Source organism: Perissodus microlepis, chromosome 2 (genome assembly GCF_051167445.1).
Source record: "Perissodus microlepis isolate ML-2025 ecotype Zambia chromosome 2, ASM5116744v1, whole genome shotgun sequence".
NCBI classification, from domain to species: Eukaryota; Metazoa; Chordata; class Actinopteri; order Cichliformes; family Cichlidae; genus Perissodus; species Perissodus microlepis.
In genome coordinates, this window is record NC_140462.1 from 17,654,892 (window position 1) to 17,672,010 (window position 17,119).

Sequence of the window (17,119 nt, forward strand, 5' to 3'; positions counted from 1 at the left end):
GGCAGAAGTTAGTACACAAAAATTACGAACATTTAAAGCCTGTGTAGGTAAGAACCTTCTCATAAGAAAAAAAATACAGCTCGGGCTTGATACAACTTGAATTTTAAAGTGTATATTTCAACATTTCAAAGGTCATTGTTATCACAAGAGTCCAACGAGCTAGGTGTTGGTGCTGCTGGTGCACAATCCCCACTATCTCCAAGGCCGCAGGCAACGTTGCCCATGTCATCCTTATGTTTTATTCATACGAGTCATATTATGGCATTCAGAAACTGAGATCAAAATCTGCTCTGGCAGAAATATTTAATATCATACCTACTTCTCTATCCTTCTCCATCTGGTTAGCCAGAATGAGAGAGAGGGGTAGACAGGCTCCCTCAGCTCAGACATGTTGGATTATTAAAAGTGAGGCTTTCAGAGGGGTCACGGCTTAGGAAAAAAAAATGCAGCATGCATCAATTATCTTGGAGAGTTTGTGGCATACTGAGAACTGTCTTGTCACATTTCCCAATATGGCTGAGCTACAGAGAGGTCTCTGCCTGGTGCTGACATTTAGAAGTTGGTAAATTGTGAAAATCCCAGTCAATTTATGCAAAAAAAGAAGAAAAAAATGAAGAAGAAAAGAACACACTGACTGCTCACAAAGCCCCTCCAGGCTTGAAATATCTTCTCAGTGTCATTGGCATAACTACACACAGGCACCCAGCTCTGTCACTATTATTTTTCATGTGTGAACAACTGTGACTTTCATTGATCAATACACGGCTTACTGGCATTGCTTGAGGACACAGTCTAATTCTAGCTATTTGCAACATTAAATGTAACATGCCGCCTGAAAACAGCCTATTGCTTCGACAAGACCAATGGATAAATGGGCCAATGGACTAATAAAATGACCACAATCATATTGGACGTGCCTTCTAGAGAACAAGCTTTAGCCTTTTCTATATGTCGTGCACAGCTTTCAATCTTTACATGCCCACAAATATTTCCTTGCAAGTTCTTTCGTATCCCGATGGAAGCTGGTAACAAAACTGAACGATATACACTATGTGAAATATGTATAACATTATACAGGTGTGTCCTTTATGAAAAAATATGTCTTTCTACATACATGGACGAAACTTGACGTAACGTGTAAACATAACCTCTGTTTTGTTTGGAAATGTTGTGCTAGGTATCAAAGTAAATATAAAATTCCTTCATAGCTAAGAAAGATAAGTTCTGCTCCTCCTACACACTATCCTCTTCCTTCAGTTCAAATCTATGTGAAGCAGATTTCCACGAAATCCCCTTCCATCCTCCTGTTCTTGTCCTCCAAGTTCTCCTATCTCCGGCTCGGTGGCGGCATGGGGAGAAGTGGCATACCTTTGTTCATGTCAATCAGCTGCTTCTTCTTCTGCTGGCGCTCCTGCTTCTCACGCTCTGCCTTCTCCTTCGCCAGCTTGGCTCTCTTGATCTTCTCCTCCATCTCCCTTTTCTTGTGGTTCTCCTTCACTGCTTCCTGATGAGACACACGCACAGAGACACAAACACAGATAAAATCAGAATTTGGCTCCTGCCACAACCACTTTTTTAAGCATATTCACTACTGTATAGTGTTCAGAAGCAGCAGCATGTCATTAGGAAATTCTACTCAGAGGAAAGTTTGATAGTTACAGATAAACTGCTGGAAAAAAACAAAACAAAAACAAAACAGTATATCATGCTTTATGTGTGGGGCCACAAACATTCAACTGCTAGACTTACAAAGTTTTATTATCACAAGCTCATTTGTTATGAAAAATACATCAATATGGTTGTATGGACATGCCACAACATTAAAAAGTGTAGCAGAAATGTGATGGTCTCTGAGGAGGGAAAAAGATATAATCTTTGGCCTACTTCGTGGCCAGCTGAAATGTCAGGAGTCAGAGAAAGAGAGATAATCAACAGTACGTATTCAGCCTTTACAAATGTGTCAGTTTGTTCTTGTGCCAACAGAGAATAAGATGCAACCAAGTGACCTTTGAAAAAAAAGTTGTCTCATTTTAGGTCTGTGGTGCAGCCCTGGACAGGACCCATTGTAGGTGGGTGTACACGTGGGAACGGTTATACTGTATGTATGTATACATGCATATGTGCCTATGGTGAAAGCTATTTTTGCGCTCCTGCTTATTGTGGTGTTCCCCTCATGCATGCATGTGTGTGTGCATCCGTAAGTGAAGGCATGGCCCTGTCTGTGCACTGATATAATAAGTGGCGACAGTAGGCCCCCCATCTAATGCCCCTGTGGTCCTGATGTGTGTGTCGTGTTGGCAGCTAAGACAGAGGGATTATGGGGATTGTGGGAAAGGAACAAGGAAAAAGCAGCTCATCATGCCAGTCAATAGCAGAGCTTTTCTCCATGTCCAAGGACACGAGCACTCATTGTCAGTCTCCTTGTTAGATGACAAGGGCAATGAGAGAGAGCAAGAGAGAGATAGAGGGACAAAGAGGGGTAAAGGGGTGTTGTAATAATGAAGTCGTAATACAATAAAAGAAAGTAATTTTAAAAATAGGGGAGAGTGTTAGTATTAACTGCATTTTGAAAATGGACCAAGTTAAATTTTCTTTCTGTGGCTGAAAAAGATTTGTAAACACTCACATTTCAACCAATATTTTATCATCATCGCATTCAAGCTGTGCAAATGAAACAGATACACAAAGACAAACTAGTCCGAACACTATGTTGCTATTTGGAGTTAGTAAGGCAGTGCATGGGTATACATTTAGTAAAACACTTAACTTTTTGCTCAAATAAGAGATTATTTGAGTTCAAAATGTTCAAAATGTTTGTCATCGTCCGCTGACAAGATTCATTTTGGGGATACTGTCACTGTAATGCTCGACACTTACAGCATTAGTTGCTGTAAATTATGCAGATTGCATAAAAAATCCTGTCGGCAAAACTTATTTTAAACAAACAACTAATTCTGACTGTAAACATGATTATGCAACATAATCATGGTGCTCTAATCAAACAGCACGACTAATTACCATAGCACCAAATATGTGTTCACTCATACTGTTCACTCTACCATTCTCTTTGGCCACCCCAATTTTGCCACCGGCAGCGACTGATTGTATCAAGTCTCATTTTCTTGGCAGCTCTGTATCGTAGGAAGACACAGAAGGGGAAACCATCATCATCATGAGATCTGCTTAACAAAAACACACCTCATACAGACAACCTGATTTAAACCCATATAACACATAAGGCAAGAATTCAGGTTCCTCTTGAAATGCTTAGATATTGTTTATAAATTCTGAAGACTAAGTAATGAAAGCACATGCATTACTTGCACATGCAAGTAACAATATAATTTGAAGTAACCATGAAAATGTTTATTTTTGGCCATGGCATTTGTCTCTAGGTGATGCTCATTACTATAATTAGTTGCACAAGAGGTTAATTATTTATTTAATTTTTTAAAAATTAAAATAAAAAAAAATCCCACTGAGAGCTCAAGAAAGATTCATTAACCTCTGTGTTACTGATGTGTGTTACGCTACTACATTGTATACAAAACGAGTAATGACTTTTCTAGCTTACTATATCCATAACCTGAATGTTACCTTGTTGCAATGTCCCCAGTCTGTTAATGCTTTAGTTTTTGTTGTTTGTTTTTCTTTAACCTTGATTTTTTTAATGTCCCTGATACCACAGAAATTAGTCCTGGGGCTCACACTGCAATCATTTATATACACAAAGGCCACTCCATAAGGTACACCTGTTCAACCGCTTGTTAACCCAAATATCTAATTAACCAATCCCATGGTAGCATCTCAGTGCATTTAGGCATGTAGACATGGTCAAGACAATCTGCTTAATTTCAAAGTGAGAATCTCAATCTGGAAGAAAGATTATTTTGAAAAAGTGACTTTGAATGTGGCAAGGCTCTTGGTACAAGACAGGCTGGGCTGACTATTTCAGAAACTGATGATCTTCTGGGATTTTCTTACACAACTTCCTCTAGGGCTTACAGAGAGTAATACAGAAAAGAGAAAATATCCAGTGAGCAGCAGTTTTTTCAGTAAAAATGTCTTGTTGATACCAGAGGTCAGAGGAGAATGGCCCAAACTGCTTCTAGGTGAGAGAAAGGCAATAGTAACACAAATAAGCACACATTATCACAAAGGCATGCAGACGATCATCTCTGAATGAAGAACATAGTGAACCTTGAAGCAGATGGGCTACAACAGTGGAAGTCCACACTTGGTTCCAGATCTCAAACCAACAGACCATATTTGAGATGTGTTGGAACAGGTGAGTCACATAATGCCATTTGTTTACAGCACCTTTTGTAATCTATGCCACAAAAAATGATGGCAGTTCTGAAGGCAAAAGATGTCCCAACCAGGTACTCGCAAGGTGTAACTAATGAAGTGGCCTGTGATTGTAGTGGGTCTTCAAAATACCTGATCCAAGGTGGCTGCAAAGTGCCAAGACTTGCTGCCAGCGCAGCAAGTCTTCGAGAAAATACATTTAGCTTAAAAACTGGCCTTTGAATATCCACCGCAACGACTGTTATCTTTTATAGTGACAATTTAACCCCATAACCCTTAAATAAAACTCTAAAACCCTACATTTATGGGTCCTGGCTGTGCTCTGTATGAATGTTTAAACTGAGAGACAGAACAAAATGTGGTTTTGTAAAATAGCATCTTCAAGTATGATTGACAACATCACCACTGAAGCAGCACACTGCAGCACCGAGGCTCACAGAGGCCATGAGATGAAGAGTGCGTGTCACACTCAGTGTGTTTGCGATGGAGATTGTAGGTACTCTTCTCTCTATACTTGGCTTGAAACTGAATGCTGTGGAACATCCACGTCCAACCGACCAACAAGGCCACGCAGACTTTTCCCTTTCCAGGTCCGTTCTTTCAATAATTCATGAAATGTGTTTGCTGTTCTTCCTTGACCCTTTACAACACAATACATCTCCCACAGCATGGTTCCCCTCCCATGCATACAGGTTTGCCAGTCCAATGAGGGAGCAATAAGTATTTCCAACTGCTCAGTCGCACCAGTGATCTCACACAGAGAGTGTCACTGCTATATCTCATTTGAATTTTACAAACACTACAACGCCTGGGCTTTAAGCAGCAAATGTGTTTATTAGCCATCTGTTACACTGTGTGCCAGGATGTTGGGGAAAATGTCTTCAAGAAGTTATAGGTTACAGATTGTGAGACTTCTGCTCTGCAGTATAAATGTATTCCCATATTGATAGGTGACCTCTAAAATCTGGTGCAAAGAATTTAATGACTGTGCACCACTAGAAGCATCCTGAGGAAATGTGACAGTGATTCAGCAAGAAGGTAGAGCTCAGTCTTTGCCAGAGCGCCATCTTTAGCATCATCAGCTTGATTATGATCATTTCTCATATTGTGAAGGAATTAGGGAGCTTTAGAAATATCATGCGGGCTAAGAAGTGGACGGATCCACCCCCACACACAGACACAGAAATCATCATTCTAATCTCTTAGATGCTCTATCTTGCTACTTTGTGAACCCAGTTTGGGTCTTTTGGTCACTCAATTAACAAGGAAGACTGTTAGTTCATCCCAGCCCATCTGCTGTGCTTTGATAACTCATTAATGAAAAAATCCTCATCCCCATGCTCCTGGTCAGGATTACATATAAAGACCCTGCGATTGCATTTCACTCATACTCAATTTCAGAATATGGCAGCAGCATTAAATTAACAAATTGTTGGACTTTTGGAATACTGAGTCCATGTACTGAAATCAAATAATAATTCATTGGCCACAGGAAAAAAGAGAGAATGGGACAGGAGTGAGGGAGAAAAAGAGAATGAAACAGAAGGGAAATCGAGTTAATGGATTCTCTTATCAGTTACATTCAGTTCTGTGAGGACTGTCTGTCAATGCGTTTACTCAAATGCCTCATGTCGGTCGGGTGCATTAAGCCCTAGCTTTTTAGCAAAAGCAATTTAGGGTGACTGTATTGCAATGGAATTCTTTAATACTCCAGATGCTTTGTGATGTGAATGCATTACACAAGGCAATGCAACATAGACGGAAGAAAGTCAAACAATGCAATGCCTCAATATTGAAATAAGAGTGTGAGACACACCAGGCATATTAAGAAGTTAAATTTACTTGAATGACAAAGAGTCCCAGCTTTCATCTGATTTGCCAGTTGGAACAAATCAGCAGTGGCTGATGCAGGTCAACTTTTTCAAAGATAAATAACATGCAGGTATCTCCCTAAAATTGCTCCACTGACAAGAAAATCTAAGAAGAAGCTTTCGCTGTGCTGAAAAGAAGCTAGCACAGTTGTTTTCACAGGGTAAGAGAAATAAAATTCAAGTATAAACAAGCATTGATTTCTTGTGCTCTGCGAGCAGATGAGATTAGCATTCCTGTCAGCAGAGCTGAAAAGCCAAAAACTATAAATAATATCTGAAAAATATGGTGATTAAAGGATTGTTGTTATATGAATATATTAACTTATAATCCAACCCCCATTTCACAAAACTATATCCCAGTCATTTCCCTCCCCTTAACCATAGAAGGAAAGTTTAAATCAGTAATAAAATATTCATCTGCAGCTATTTGCTTGAGAGAATAATTTATTTTCTTGGGTGGATGCTTCTTTTAGAGACATGCAACTCTGGAATCCTCAAGGGAGCGTTATGTTGTATGGTTGTGCACTTTGATCAGCGGGAATGAAAAGTTGGTTTCAAATGGGGATCAGAGAAAAGAGAGGAAAGGATTCAGACAAGGCGACCTTGCCATTCACATTAATAGATGGTGAAGACTGAGGGTGTGCCGTCTGGACATGGTGTCATCATCCTGACACCAGGAGCTTCCGGGGCATTGCCGGTAGGGATGACTAGACTGTTAAGGTGGAAAATCACAGACGCTTGAATGAATGTTTAACAGACTACTTAACAGAGGATGTTTATCTTATCATTAATATTACCTCTTACACACTAATCTCCCTTGCCCTTTATTCACTGCTGTAAGTAGCAGAGGCTGTTTTTTTATTTCCCTTAATCCAATTTAAAATGCTACTTCACATTTAGTGAACCTCAAACCTTTCTCATCGCATTTCTCAGATATCGTATATGATATATATACTTTTTATTGCAGACAAAACATACTTTATAATCAGTGGAAAGATATATTTTTATTGTATTTACATTTATGTGAAAGAATAAATATGTAAATGACACTGTTTACCAGGTTATGAAGCTTGCTGACGCTTCTTTTATTAGTAGTCTTGCTTTGAGTGACCTGTTTTATTTTTTCTTTTTAACTTAGGACGCTTTCTTCCAGTTCTCAAGTCAAGGATGTTTGACATGAAGAGAAAGTTTACATTTATCTACTCTTTCTCCTAAAAATCTACATGTTAAATGTTAAAAATTGGGTGTTAAAAAAAACAATCAGCGTCATTTCTGAAATTGAGGTTCAGAACAAAGACAGGTAAATCAAACATGGCGTGAAGACTTAACAGTAATTCTCCTGTTTATTAACATATTGTTCACCAAACCCAAATATCTTGAATAAACATTAAATAAATATTCAGAAAAGTGACTCAGAAACATAAGAAAATCTTGACAGATTATCAGATGACGGATATTATTTCAACATCGTTGTTCAGGTAATGATTAAAGTTTCATAATTTCTTTTTTAGCTTTGAAGATGTACCAAGTCTGCCAAAATAACCTAGGTAAGACCATAGTGATGTCTTTGGAGTTGTTACGATTGAAAACATGAGGAAAAATTTATAAGCAGAAGAAGTCTGAGTTATGGACTAACAGTGTAGAGTTTGAAAGCTGTAAGCATTTACCTGACAGGAAGGGTTGAGAAGCTGTTGAGGTGCATTATGGAAAATTTGCTTTCAGAGCTGGTCCATTACTAATGACTACCTCAGCCTCTTCTGCTTAGATTTTGATATTTCTCTTTTGTATATCCTTCCAAAGTCCTTCAAACTAATGGAAGTGCGATACGACATAATTGGCGTCCCCTTTTTCTATTCAAGTTCATCCATGAAAGTATAGCAGTGTAATTTTCGTACAAGTTTTCACCACCTGTCAGGACCCTGGAAGTTTGATGAAAATGTGTGCATGTGTAATACACACCCTCTGTTCTCAATTCACTGACACCTAGTGTGTACAAGTAAGTGTGTGCAAAAGTATGCGCACGTGTGGGTGGTGGCTTCTGTTAGTCAACGTATGTGCCTACTTTGAAGGAACATGTTCGTGTTCATGTGTAAAAAATCAGAAAGTTTGCACTTACCATGAAGAGCATGCGGAAGTTGGCCAGTTCTCCGAAGAATTCTTCCACACTGACCGAGTGGGGGTCAAAGGCAAAATAACTGCCTATATTTTCATACAGCTTCTGCATGTTCTTGTGCATGGTGGACAATTTTTCATACTGCTCCCTGGAACTCTTGCTGAAGCCGTGAGAAAAAGAGAGTCAAGGAAAAAAGGAGAAAGACATGTCTCAAACATATACAAAGCATATTCAAAAAGCTATTGTAATAATCTCCAGTATAATCTCACATCTCACAAGCGTGTTGATCTGTAGAAAAACAAGTCATTGTGAAAAATGATCACTTTCACAAGCTTTATAGCATTCAAAAAGCCCACCTATGCCAAGGTCAGCAAAACAAAACACTAGATAAAGAAGGGTCAGAGACAATCTAATGTGGCATTACAATAACCTCTCCATCTCACTTTGGAGTCAATGGCATGGTGAGCTAATAGCTGCAGCCCTGGAGTAATGGAAAGGTGTTTTGTAGTCAGCAGCATGACACAGATGGTTGCTGGAAAAGCTGATTGCAGTCATTGTTCTATTGTTTCTCACAACAACAGTGGGGTCAGGTTGTTTTGAACCTCACAGCTCACGTCGCACTGTGTAATTTACTGAACAGGCGGAGCACTTTTCTCCTGGTGAATGACTATTGACAGCCAGCATCAGTTAAGCATTATCGCAGCAGCCATTGACCTCTCATAGAGACTGCACTTGGACACTCGGAGACTCACATAGTCTAGGTGAGATGAGGACGACACAAAATACACATATCTACCAACATTTATAGACATGCAAGTACATGCTAGCAAGCAGTCAAGTATGGAGAAAAAAAAAAACAAAACCACTATAGAAACTCGAGAAGTACTAGTTTCAGTACATAGGCAGTGGTGTCTGACACCTGCTGTGCCTTCAATCAGTTCCATCTTCTTTCTTAAGAGGCTATTTTTGTATCTGTCATATCTGCAGTGGCACGAAGCTAAATGGCTTGCGGTGTGCCTTTTTGTTCTTGCAATTGCAGGAACTCCTAGCATTATGTCAAGGCAAAGAGGTAAGCGCGGAAACCGCTCTGTTGTTGGCTGCACTGAGCAGCACAAATCACTACATCAGTCCCCAGCCTCAGGCGACAGAAGAGCTGAGTAGAAAAAGTTTATTTTTGATGGCGAGGTCCCAGCTACAGTTAGCAAAAACCTGTACTCATGTTACAGTGTAGCCACACTGTATTTGAACATGCTAGCAGCCTACATCATTACAATACAAGGCCGGCTATAAAACCTTTCCTGAAAAAGGTTTTAATACCAAATTTCTGTGTTTTTATTGAATTTTTATTGGAGTTTTATATGAATTACATTTCATCAACCCAATTAAACGACTAGAGAATAAAATGAGAGAATTGGCATAGACATATCTGCACTTCCTTGCTGCTGATTTTAGACTGCTTTTATATCGTCTTTTATACACCTCCCCTTCATTCAACATGTGTGTGAAAACCTGAAGGTCTGATAGATAAATGTAAACGTAAAACCTTGCCAAAGTAATATATCTATTCAGTGTAGGAACTGCATTTGTTTCATAAAGTCTAAACACTATCCACCCTTCTCTTCTTTAAAAGGTCCAGTCTACCAAGTGGTGGCACTTCATCCAAAAACACCAATATAGTCACTGTTGATTGCCAGACTGGGATATATTAACAACCTCCAATTATAACAATTATAAAATAATAATTGTGAAAATATACAAATGTGAAATATTTATATTACTACTTATTAAGTGCAAACAAGAATGAGACTCGTTCCAAAACACAAATCAATGTGTCCGTTTTGGTGCAAAAAGCATCACGACACCTTATTATTCGACAGCGGCACAGATATGCTTATTAGCTTAATTTGCATACAATATTGATTCCACAGTATTGACTACTGAGTGCACAGTCCCTTTGGTTCTGAAACTGTTCAGGTCACAACTGTTGCCTCATTGCAGAATGCCAGTTAAGCATTGAGACAGTGGTTATGTTTAGTGCTTATTGTGGCTTGTGGCTCTCTGCATTTCCTTTTCTCTACTTTTCTCTCCTTTCTCTCTGTTTTCACTCACTCAAATACTCATGTATGCACATGCACTGTGGTACATGTGCCCCACTGGGGACTGGACTGAGGCTGGCTGGGGTTTTGCTCCTTGTATTTCCACATCAAAGACATGTCATATTGATGGAGCCTGACGCACACTATCCTGCAGCAACACAACCGGTATGGTAGAGCCTTCATCCAACATGCATACAGAAACGGAATGAACAGGCAAATAGACTATCTCTCTCTCTCTCACACACACACACACACACTACACAGTCGCAATGCCATTCTTTGAATGTCTTTCTGTCAGGATGTCTGTTCCTATTTTCTTTCCCTTACTTTCTCACAGTCATTGCAGCCTTTATTCTCTCTCCTCTGTAAAGATAATTTTTTTTCTTGATCCGTCTCCTTTACTTTCTTCCTGTCCACCACTGTCTCAATCAAACACATTCCCTTTATAATTCTCTTTTTACATTTCCCCATCATATTCTCTCCATTAAATTCCCTCACTCAAACAAGCAGTTCTTTCTTTCTCTTTTACTTAGAGAAAACTTTCAGAAGTATGTAGTCTGAACCTTTGACTTGAAGCAGAGCAGGGAGCAGAGGGGATGGGTCTCAAGGTAAAGCAGCATGCAGCCTTTGGTTGCCCTGACCCTGTTTGTCAGTCTTTGCTCTTCTCTTCTAGTTGTCCTCAAAGGGCCACTGCCTGCGCTTCCTGAAGACTAAACCTCATCAACACAGAACAGGACAACTGCGCCCGCTTGAGGGCTCAATGTTACAAATGTGGAAGGTATGTAGTTGGACAGATTAGATTTTTTTTCTTAAATTGCCACTCTATAGTGGTACATCTTGTCAGTTTTGAACTTTTTTACGAGTCTTTATTTCATGTGGTTAAATGCTAAAAACTAAGTGAAGCTGATATATTTGAAAGATAAACATATTTAATCTAAAAGGAGCTTGCAAAATAGCAGCTGGTCACAAACTCCTGGCTTACATAGCAACACAAGTTTCTGACAGTGTCATAACTGATAGTGCTGGTTTACACGATGTAAGATACAAAGTGTGGTGTCAGTGGAAAGCATTGCTTTACTGTAGGTTTTAAATTCTCTTTCTCTTTGCCAAAACCCAACCTGCCCTTGTACAATTTCAAAATTCTGTCTTTGTCCTAGTACAGTGTCCTCATTACTGTGTTTAATCAGTGCATGGCATGCCAAAAAGGCCACATTTAACATCAGTAAGCTGTGATTAAGGCCGCTTGTTTTCATCACCATAACGTAACATCAAAATCATATCCAAGTCAGACTTACCCTAGATGTTAAAAAGGCTTTTTGGAGCCAAACTCAATTCAATGTCATGATAAATCCCAAAGAAATAGACAAATCCATTTGTGGGCAAAAACAAAGTTAAGACAGTTTTTACAATGGCCACCTATGAGGATGGCAATAAATTACCTGCTTTGTTTACCTGTGTGCATGAGAGAATTATTAAAGTGCTGCATAATACCCTACAGTGGGGCCCCAAAAAGCCTCCTTAATAAATCTCTTGTAACCTAGTTCCATTAATGTTTATTTAATGCTTTTGCTTGCTGGCCCTTCCATCCAAGGCCCCACGCTAAGCCTGCTTTTCTCCAAACCCCACTATCCCTGCTCCCTTTATCCCCACACCTACTGCCAACAGCCCCTGTGGGCCAAATTACACCAAGGCTGCCCACTGACTGGACATAACCCATCATGTTGAGAGCGAGAACGGGATGAGAAAGGGATGAAGGAATTGAGAGCAGAGGCAGGGCAGACAGAGAGAGTGAGAGAAAAAGTGAGAGAGAGAAGGTTGTTCCTTAATAAATTAATGAATGATTAAACTATTTGTAACTGTTGCTGCTTAGACATTCAAAAATCTGCATTTCTGCTTGCATCACTTCTCTCATCTGCATATAAAAACTGAAGAAGTGGGATAAACTTAAATGCTTTAATACTGTGGGGGGGTTAGGAGGGCAAGCAGGCGGAAGCTGCCAAAATTTAAAAGAGGCACGTGCCTTCATATTGAAGGATACAGTGTGGAAAATCTCACAACTAGATCTCAGTATTATACAATTGAAGTCTGTTTTCTTACTCTCCCAATTAAAGCACATAATCCGCGCTATGATGGCCTTCTCTCTCTAGTACTTCAAAATTTGCCTCCACAGCACATAGTTCTCTAGTCCTCCACCCTTGGTGTAATACATGTGGTCGGTCTCTAGCCAGAATTTGAAGTTTATGTCAATGTATTTTGTTGGAGAACTTATTTACTCACTAATCAATGTAAATGTATGATTACAATATTCTTTTTTCCTATTAAATAACATCAAAAAATGGTTTCATTAAAAAGAAATGCAAGAAAACAGTGAGAATTCCTTTCCTCGAGTTCTATTGACAAATTGGGTTTAGTAGACATTGGTTGCATGCAAATAAACAATCTATGTAGAAGGCAAAGGAGAAATTGTATTTGCAATTATATATAACACGATTTTTCCATCCCAAGACCTCTTGCAACAATAAAAAAGCAAAGAAAATATAACGATTTCAGCAACAATAATCAAAAACAAAACATACCTTCTACAATCACTTGATAAATGAATACAGACTGCTAAAAACATGACAAAACTTAATGAGTAGTTAAATATATGTATTAAAAAATATGAATGTTTTAGGTGCCTTAAACCTCAGCTCGTATTTGTCTGAAATGTGAGCCTATTTGTTGTGCTTAAAAATGCAAGAATTCAAGACAGGCTCATTTTACAATGTGGGAAGAATTAAATCTGTACCAAACTGAATGCCTTAGTGAAACAATACTCACTGAAAGCTGCTGGATTTTGTCCAAAGTAATCAAAACAACACCTTGGATGAAAATCAACAGTGTGCCACTGAGAAATGCAGTCCTGTCCTATCCATCTTTGTCGTTGCACACTAAATTGTATTTCTTTTTTCTGCAATTTCTCTTGGATGTTGAAAGGTGCCAATAATGTCATGATTAATGCTATCAATTACATTTTCTAATATTAGAGAAATCCTAACATATTTCTTCTGTAGGTTTAGGTTGTCTCTATGGGATCTATTGCGTGACTCCTTGTCTGTTTGTGACACAGGCTGTGTTCTTGGTGTCGCTGTTATGACGCAGAAAGAATTTGGGAATTATCTTGCACCTTCCTGACTGCAGTGCACATCAACAGTGCCTGAAACATTTGCATAGTACTAGGGATGTGGTGTATATTTAATACTTGTGATGAATGTATTTTCCACACAACAGAGGCTCAGTGAATTATATTACCACTTTGACACTGGGGTCATGACCTTTACACTCTCTATACTCCTCTCCATCATCTCACCTACAGCCCCTGCCTCCTCTATCACTGGAAATTAAAAGACAGATTTAATGTCAATTTTACTGTCAATTTATTCTGCCTGTCTGTGTCTGAAATATTTATACGTGCAGAGAGGAAGGTTGCTTCTACTTAAGCATTCAAAGCTCTTCAGTACAGCACCCAGCTGGTGTTATAACAACTCAATGAGGGGGAGACTAGTGGGTGTAATGACTACATCTGATAAAGGAAAAGAGACTATATGAATTAGAAATGAGGGGATTAGGTCCATGGGAATGACCTGTTGAATCATGGATAGGCTATTAAAAAAGCTGTCAGAGCACAGGAAAAAATAATTTGGCAAAAATAATTTGATGTCCACTATCATGGTGCTGGTGAGTAAATCCGAAGACAACACACACCCACACTTACACAAAACACACAATTTTATCTTTGATAACCATTTATGGTTGTCGTCATCCTTTCATCCTTATCCAAAATAATCTCATGCCACATCGATGCCCGGGGCCTGTGCCTCTCTGTGTAATTTTCACAGAGCGGAAACATGACAATGCAAATCCACTGTGTTTACAACGTTTATACTTGTCAAATTCTAAAAGGTCAAGTCTCTTGCTTCCCCTGATCTAATCGGTAAACATCAATCCCTTCCTAACATTACAATAACTGGTGAGATGCCCCTCGAAGAAGAAAGTATGTGCAACGCAGCTATTACATTTCATTTAATAGACAAAGCTTGCTTGTAAACATTATTACATAGTTCAACAACCACAAAAAAATGCAACTCGACCAATTTTAAAGAGTGCAGAATGCTGGTACACGTAATTTGGGAAGCTAATGATACCCAGTGTTGCACATTTATTGATTTGTTCTTCAGTGAATCCAACTATCACATTTTTCTTTCAGCATAAAAAGACTGTGGAATGTAGAAGGAAATGAGTGTGATTGTTTGGTCTCATAATTATAGGAACTCTCTTTCTAACGCTTAATCACGTTTAGATGTATTCACTGTGCACCTTTGAATATTGGAATAAAATGTATTATTATAGATATATAGATATTGATGCAAAAGTTAGCTCACCTTAGTCCTAGTTAGTACATCATACTACAAACAAACCATGTTCCTCACCTTCTACTTGGCAGGAAAATCGTCTTCTCTTGCTTTATGATCAATTTAAAAGACGCGTCTGGCTTTGTTACTGTGGGAGTAAACAGATGCTTATTTCTGTAGGGCACACGGTATTGACTTGTTTTCTTGTGTATAACCTGCCTTTGTAGTTCTACCTGACAGTGACAGTGATGAATCACAATTGTTGGACTGTAATATTTGTTTATTGAGCAGGATCTCGCTCTGTCTTTTCGTTTTAATGCGCTTTATCAATTTCTAATTATCATTTCACCAACTGATAACACTGTCATAAACATGCTGTCGTTCTGCTATTCATATAAGTTAGGAAGCTGTGCAAAATATAAACACAGACACTATCATTTGTAAGTGAATAGCAAACAAATTAAAACTAATTAATTGGCAAAAGGTCAACATCACAAACATGACAACTGACTTTGTGTCATTATTAGGGATATCAGCCACGCTGTACAACTGAATCTGTCTTTACCAGCCAGCTGCAGCCACTCCAAAACATGCAGCATTTGCTAATATTCAATTAGCAAAGCAAGTTTTCAAGCTGCTTTACTTGTTAGTTTCTAAACTTGGTTTAAAGCAAATTATTACAATCGGTCCAAGATTTAAATTGTTGGTATTGTTGTGGTACTCGCTTTATATTTTATCTACAACTACCAATAGCTTCAGCAAACGTAAGGGATTCTCTGAAAAGAGCAATTTGACCTAGATTTGCTCACAGCTTCTCCAGATTATATCTTCTTTATGTAATCACCATGCATAAAGTTGAAAGTGGGACCTCTTAGGTGGCCACTTAATGCATACCTTCTAAACACACAAGTAATCCAGTCAGGTAGTGTGGTTTGCAAATGGACTTCATGTTGAGCTGCCTTTGATGTGTGCTTCCAGACTGCCGGAGTGTGTTTTAAATGTCAATGGAATCTCCTGCCTTCATGCTGGATGGCTTCAACCTTTTATGTAGCACCACGAAGCAAACAAGAACTGTTGCTAAATTTCTTGATATTATGCAAATTATATTGATATAATGTAAATAACTCAACGATAAACTCAAGTGCTGTCTGTTTTAATAGGCGAATGAGAGCAGGGGTCATCTGTTTGATGTGCAGTGTATTATTTTTTGTACTGTACAATTCAAAACAATGACTGCACAGACTGATTTATTCAGATCAATTGGAAATGTGAGTGAAAAGGGGAGAAAACCGAGATCTAACAAGGTCTACAAGTGTAGCTTTCACACAGCTTTCATTAAAAAGTTCACATGTAATAAAAATTGAACGCTAAATGGTTTTCCTTTTTTTTTTGTAATATAACAAGGTTTTTGTTTTATCAAAGGTAAGGGTGCTAGAGGCAATATCTCTTATTTGATGATAATGATGGCTTTCGAAAGCCACAATGTCTCTATGAGAACAACTAGTTAACAACTGGCCAAGTTTTTAATTTGTTTGTACAAAAAGAAAAAAAGGCAGAGGGAGAGAGAGAGGGAGAGAGACTGTATATTGATTAGATTCCTTCAGTCAGCCCACTGGCCCAGCAGCGAGCGTGACAAGAGTACAGCTCCATTCAATAGGCTTATCATTACCACAGCACAAACCCATTCAGCAGGTCATCCTGTTTGGCCTCCGGTTTGGTGTGTGCACGAGTGTGAATGCATGTGTCCGTGCACGTGCGTGTGTGAGTGTGTGTGTGCGTTTGAAAAAATAAAACAAGTTTCGATTCTTTACGCCAATGAATCCCATTTTAAGAGTACTTATCGGACATTTCTTTGTCCAGAGCATTTTCAACCTAATGAAGTGTCCTAGGAGCAGAGGGGTAAGTGAAAACGAGATATTACTAACTCAAGAAGATTGTACAGCACAAGTAAAATTTGTGCTATGTTGCTCACCATCATATGGCTTCTAAATCTAAACTTCAGGTTTTGTAAGAACTTTGGCGACAGAAATATAATAATAAAGCCAAAAAAAAAAAAATCAGTATCCTATAACTGTGTGATTGTGCTCTGTGAATGACGTGCTGTAAATTGCACTCAAAGAACAATGAGACATTCAAAGAGTCAGTGCTGAAGCATTTGAAAAATGAGGCTCCTTTAAATACAAAAGGACAACCCCGTCCTTTATTAGATTAGAGTCAGACATGAGTGGCACAAGTAGCTGTCAAAGACGTGGGGCTGGAGAAGAAGAGACTGGGGAGAAAGGAATAATGGAGCCGTCTCCATTGGCAACACAGAAGCACAGAGACTATTTTTAGCAAATT

General features: G+C 38.8%; 1 protein-coding gene across 8 annotated transcripts in view; it reads right to left on the bottom strand.

The window, feature by feature from the left end:
• Window positions 1-17,119, bottom strand: part of diaph2 (diaphanous-related formin 2) — a 364,160-nt gene that overhangs the window by 56,047 nt on the left and 290,994 nt on the right. For all 8 annotated transcript variants that reach the window (XM_084951486.1, XM_084951520.1, XM_084951494.1 and 5 more), the window contains 2 exons: window positions 8,296-8,460; window positions 1,369-1,504 (listed from right to left, as the gene is read on the bottom strand). In XM_084951486.1, coding sequence (XP_084807612.1) covers window positions 1,369-1,504; window positions 8,296-8,460 — 301 coding nt within the window. The remainder of the gene's footprint in view (window positions 1-1,368; window positions 1,505-8,295; window positions 8,461-17,119) is intronic.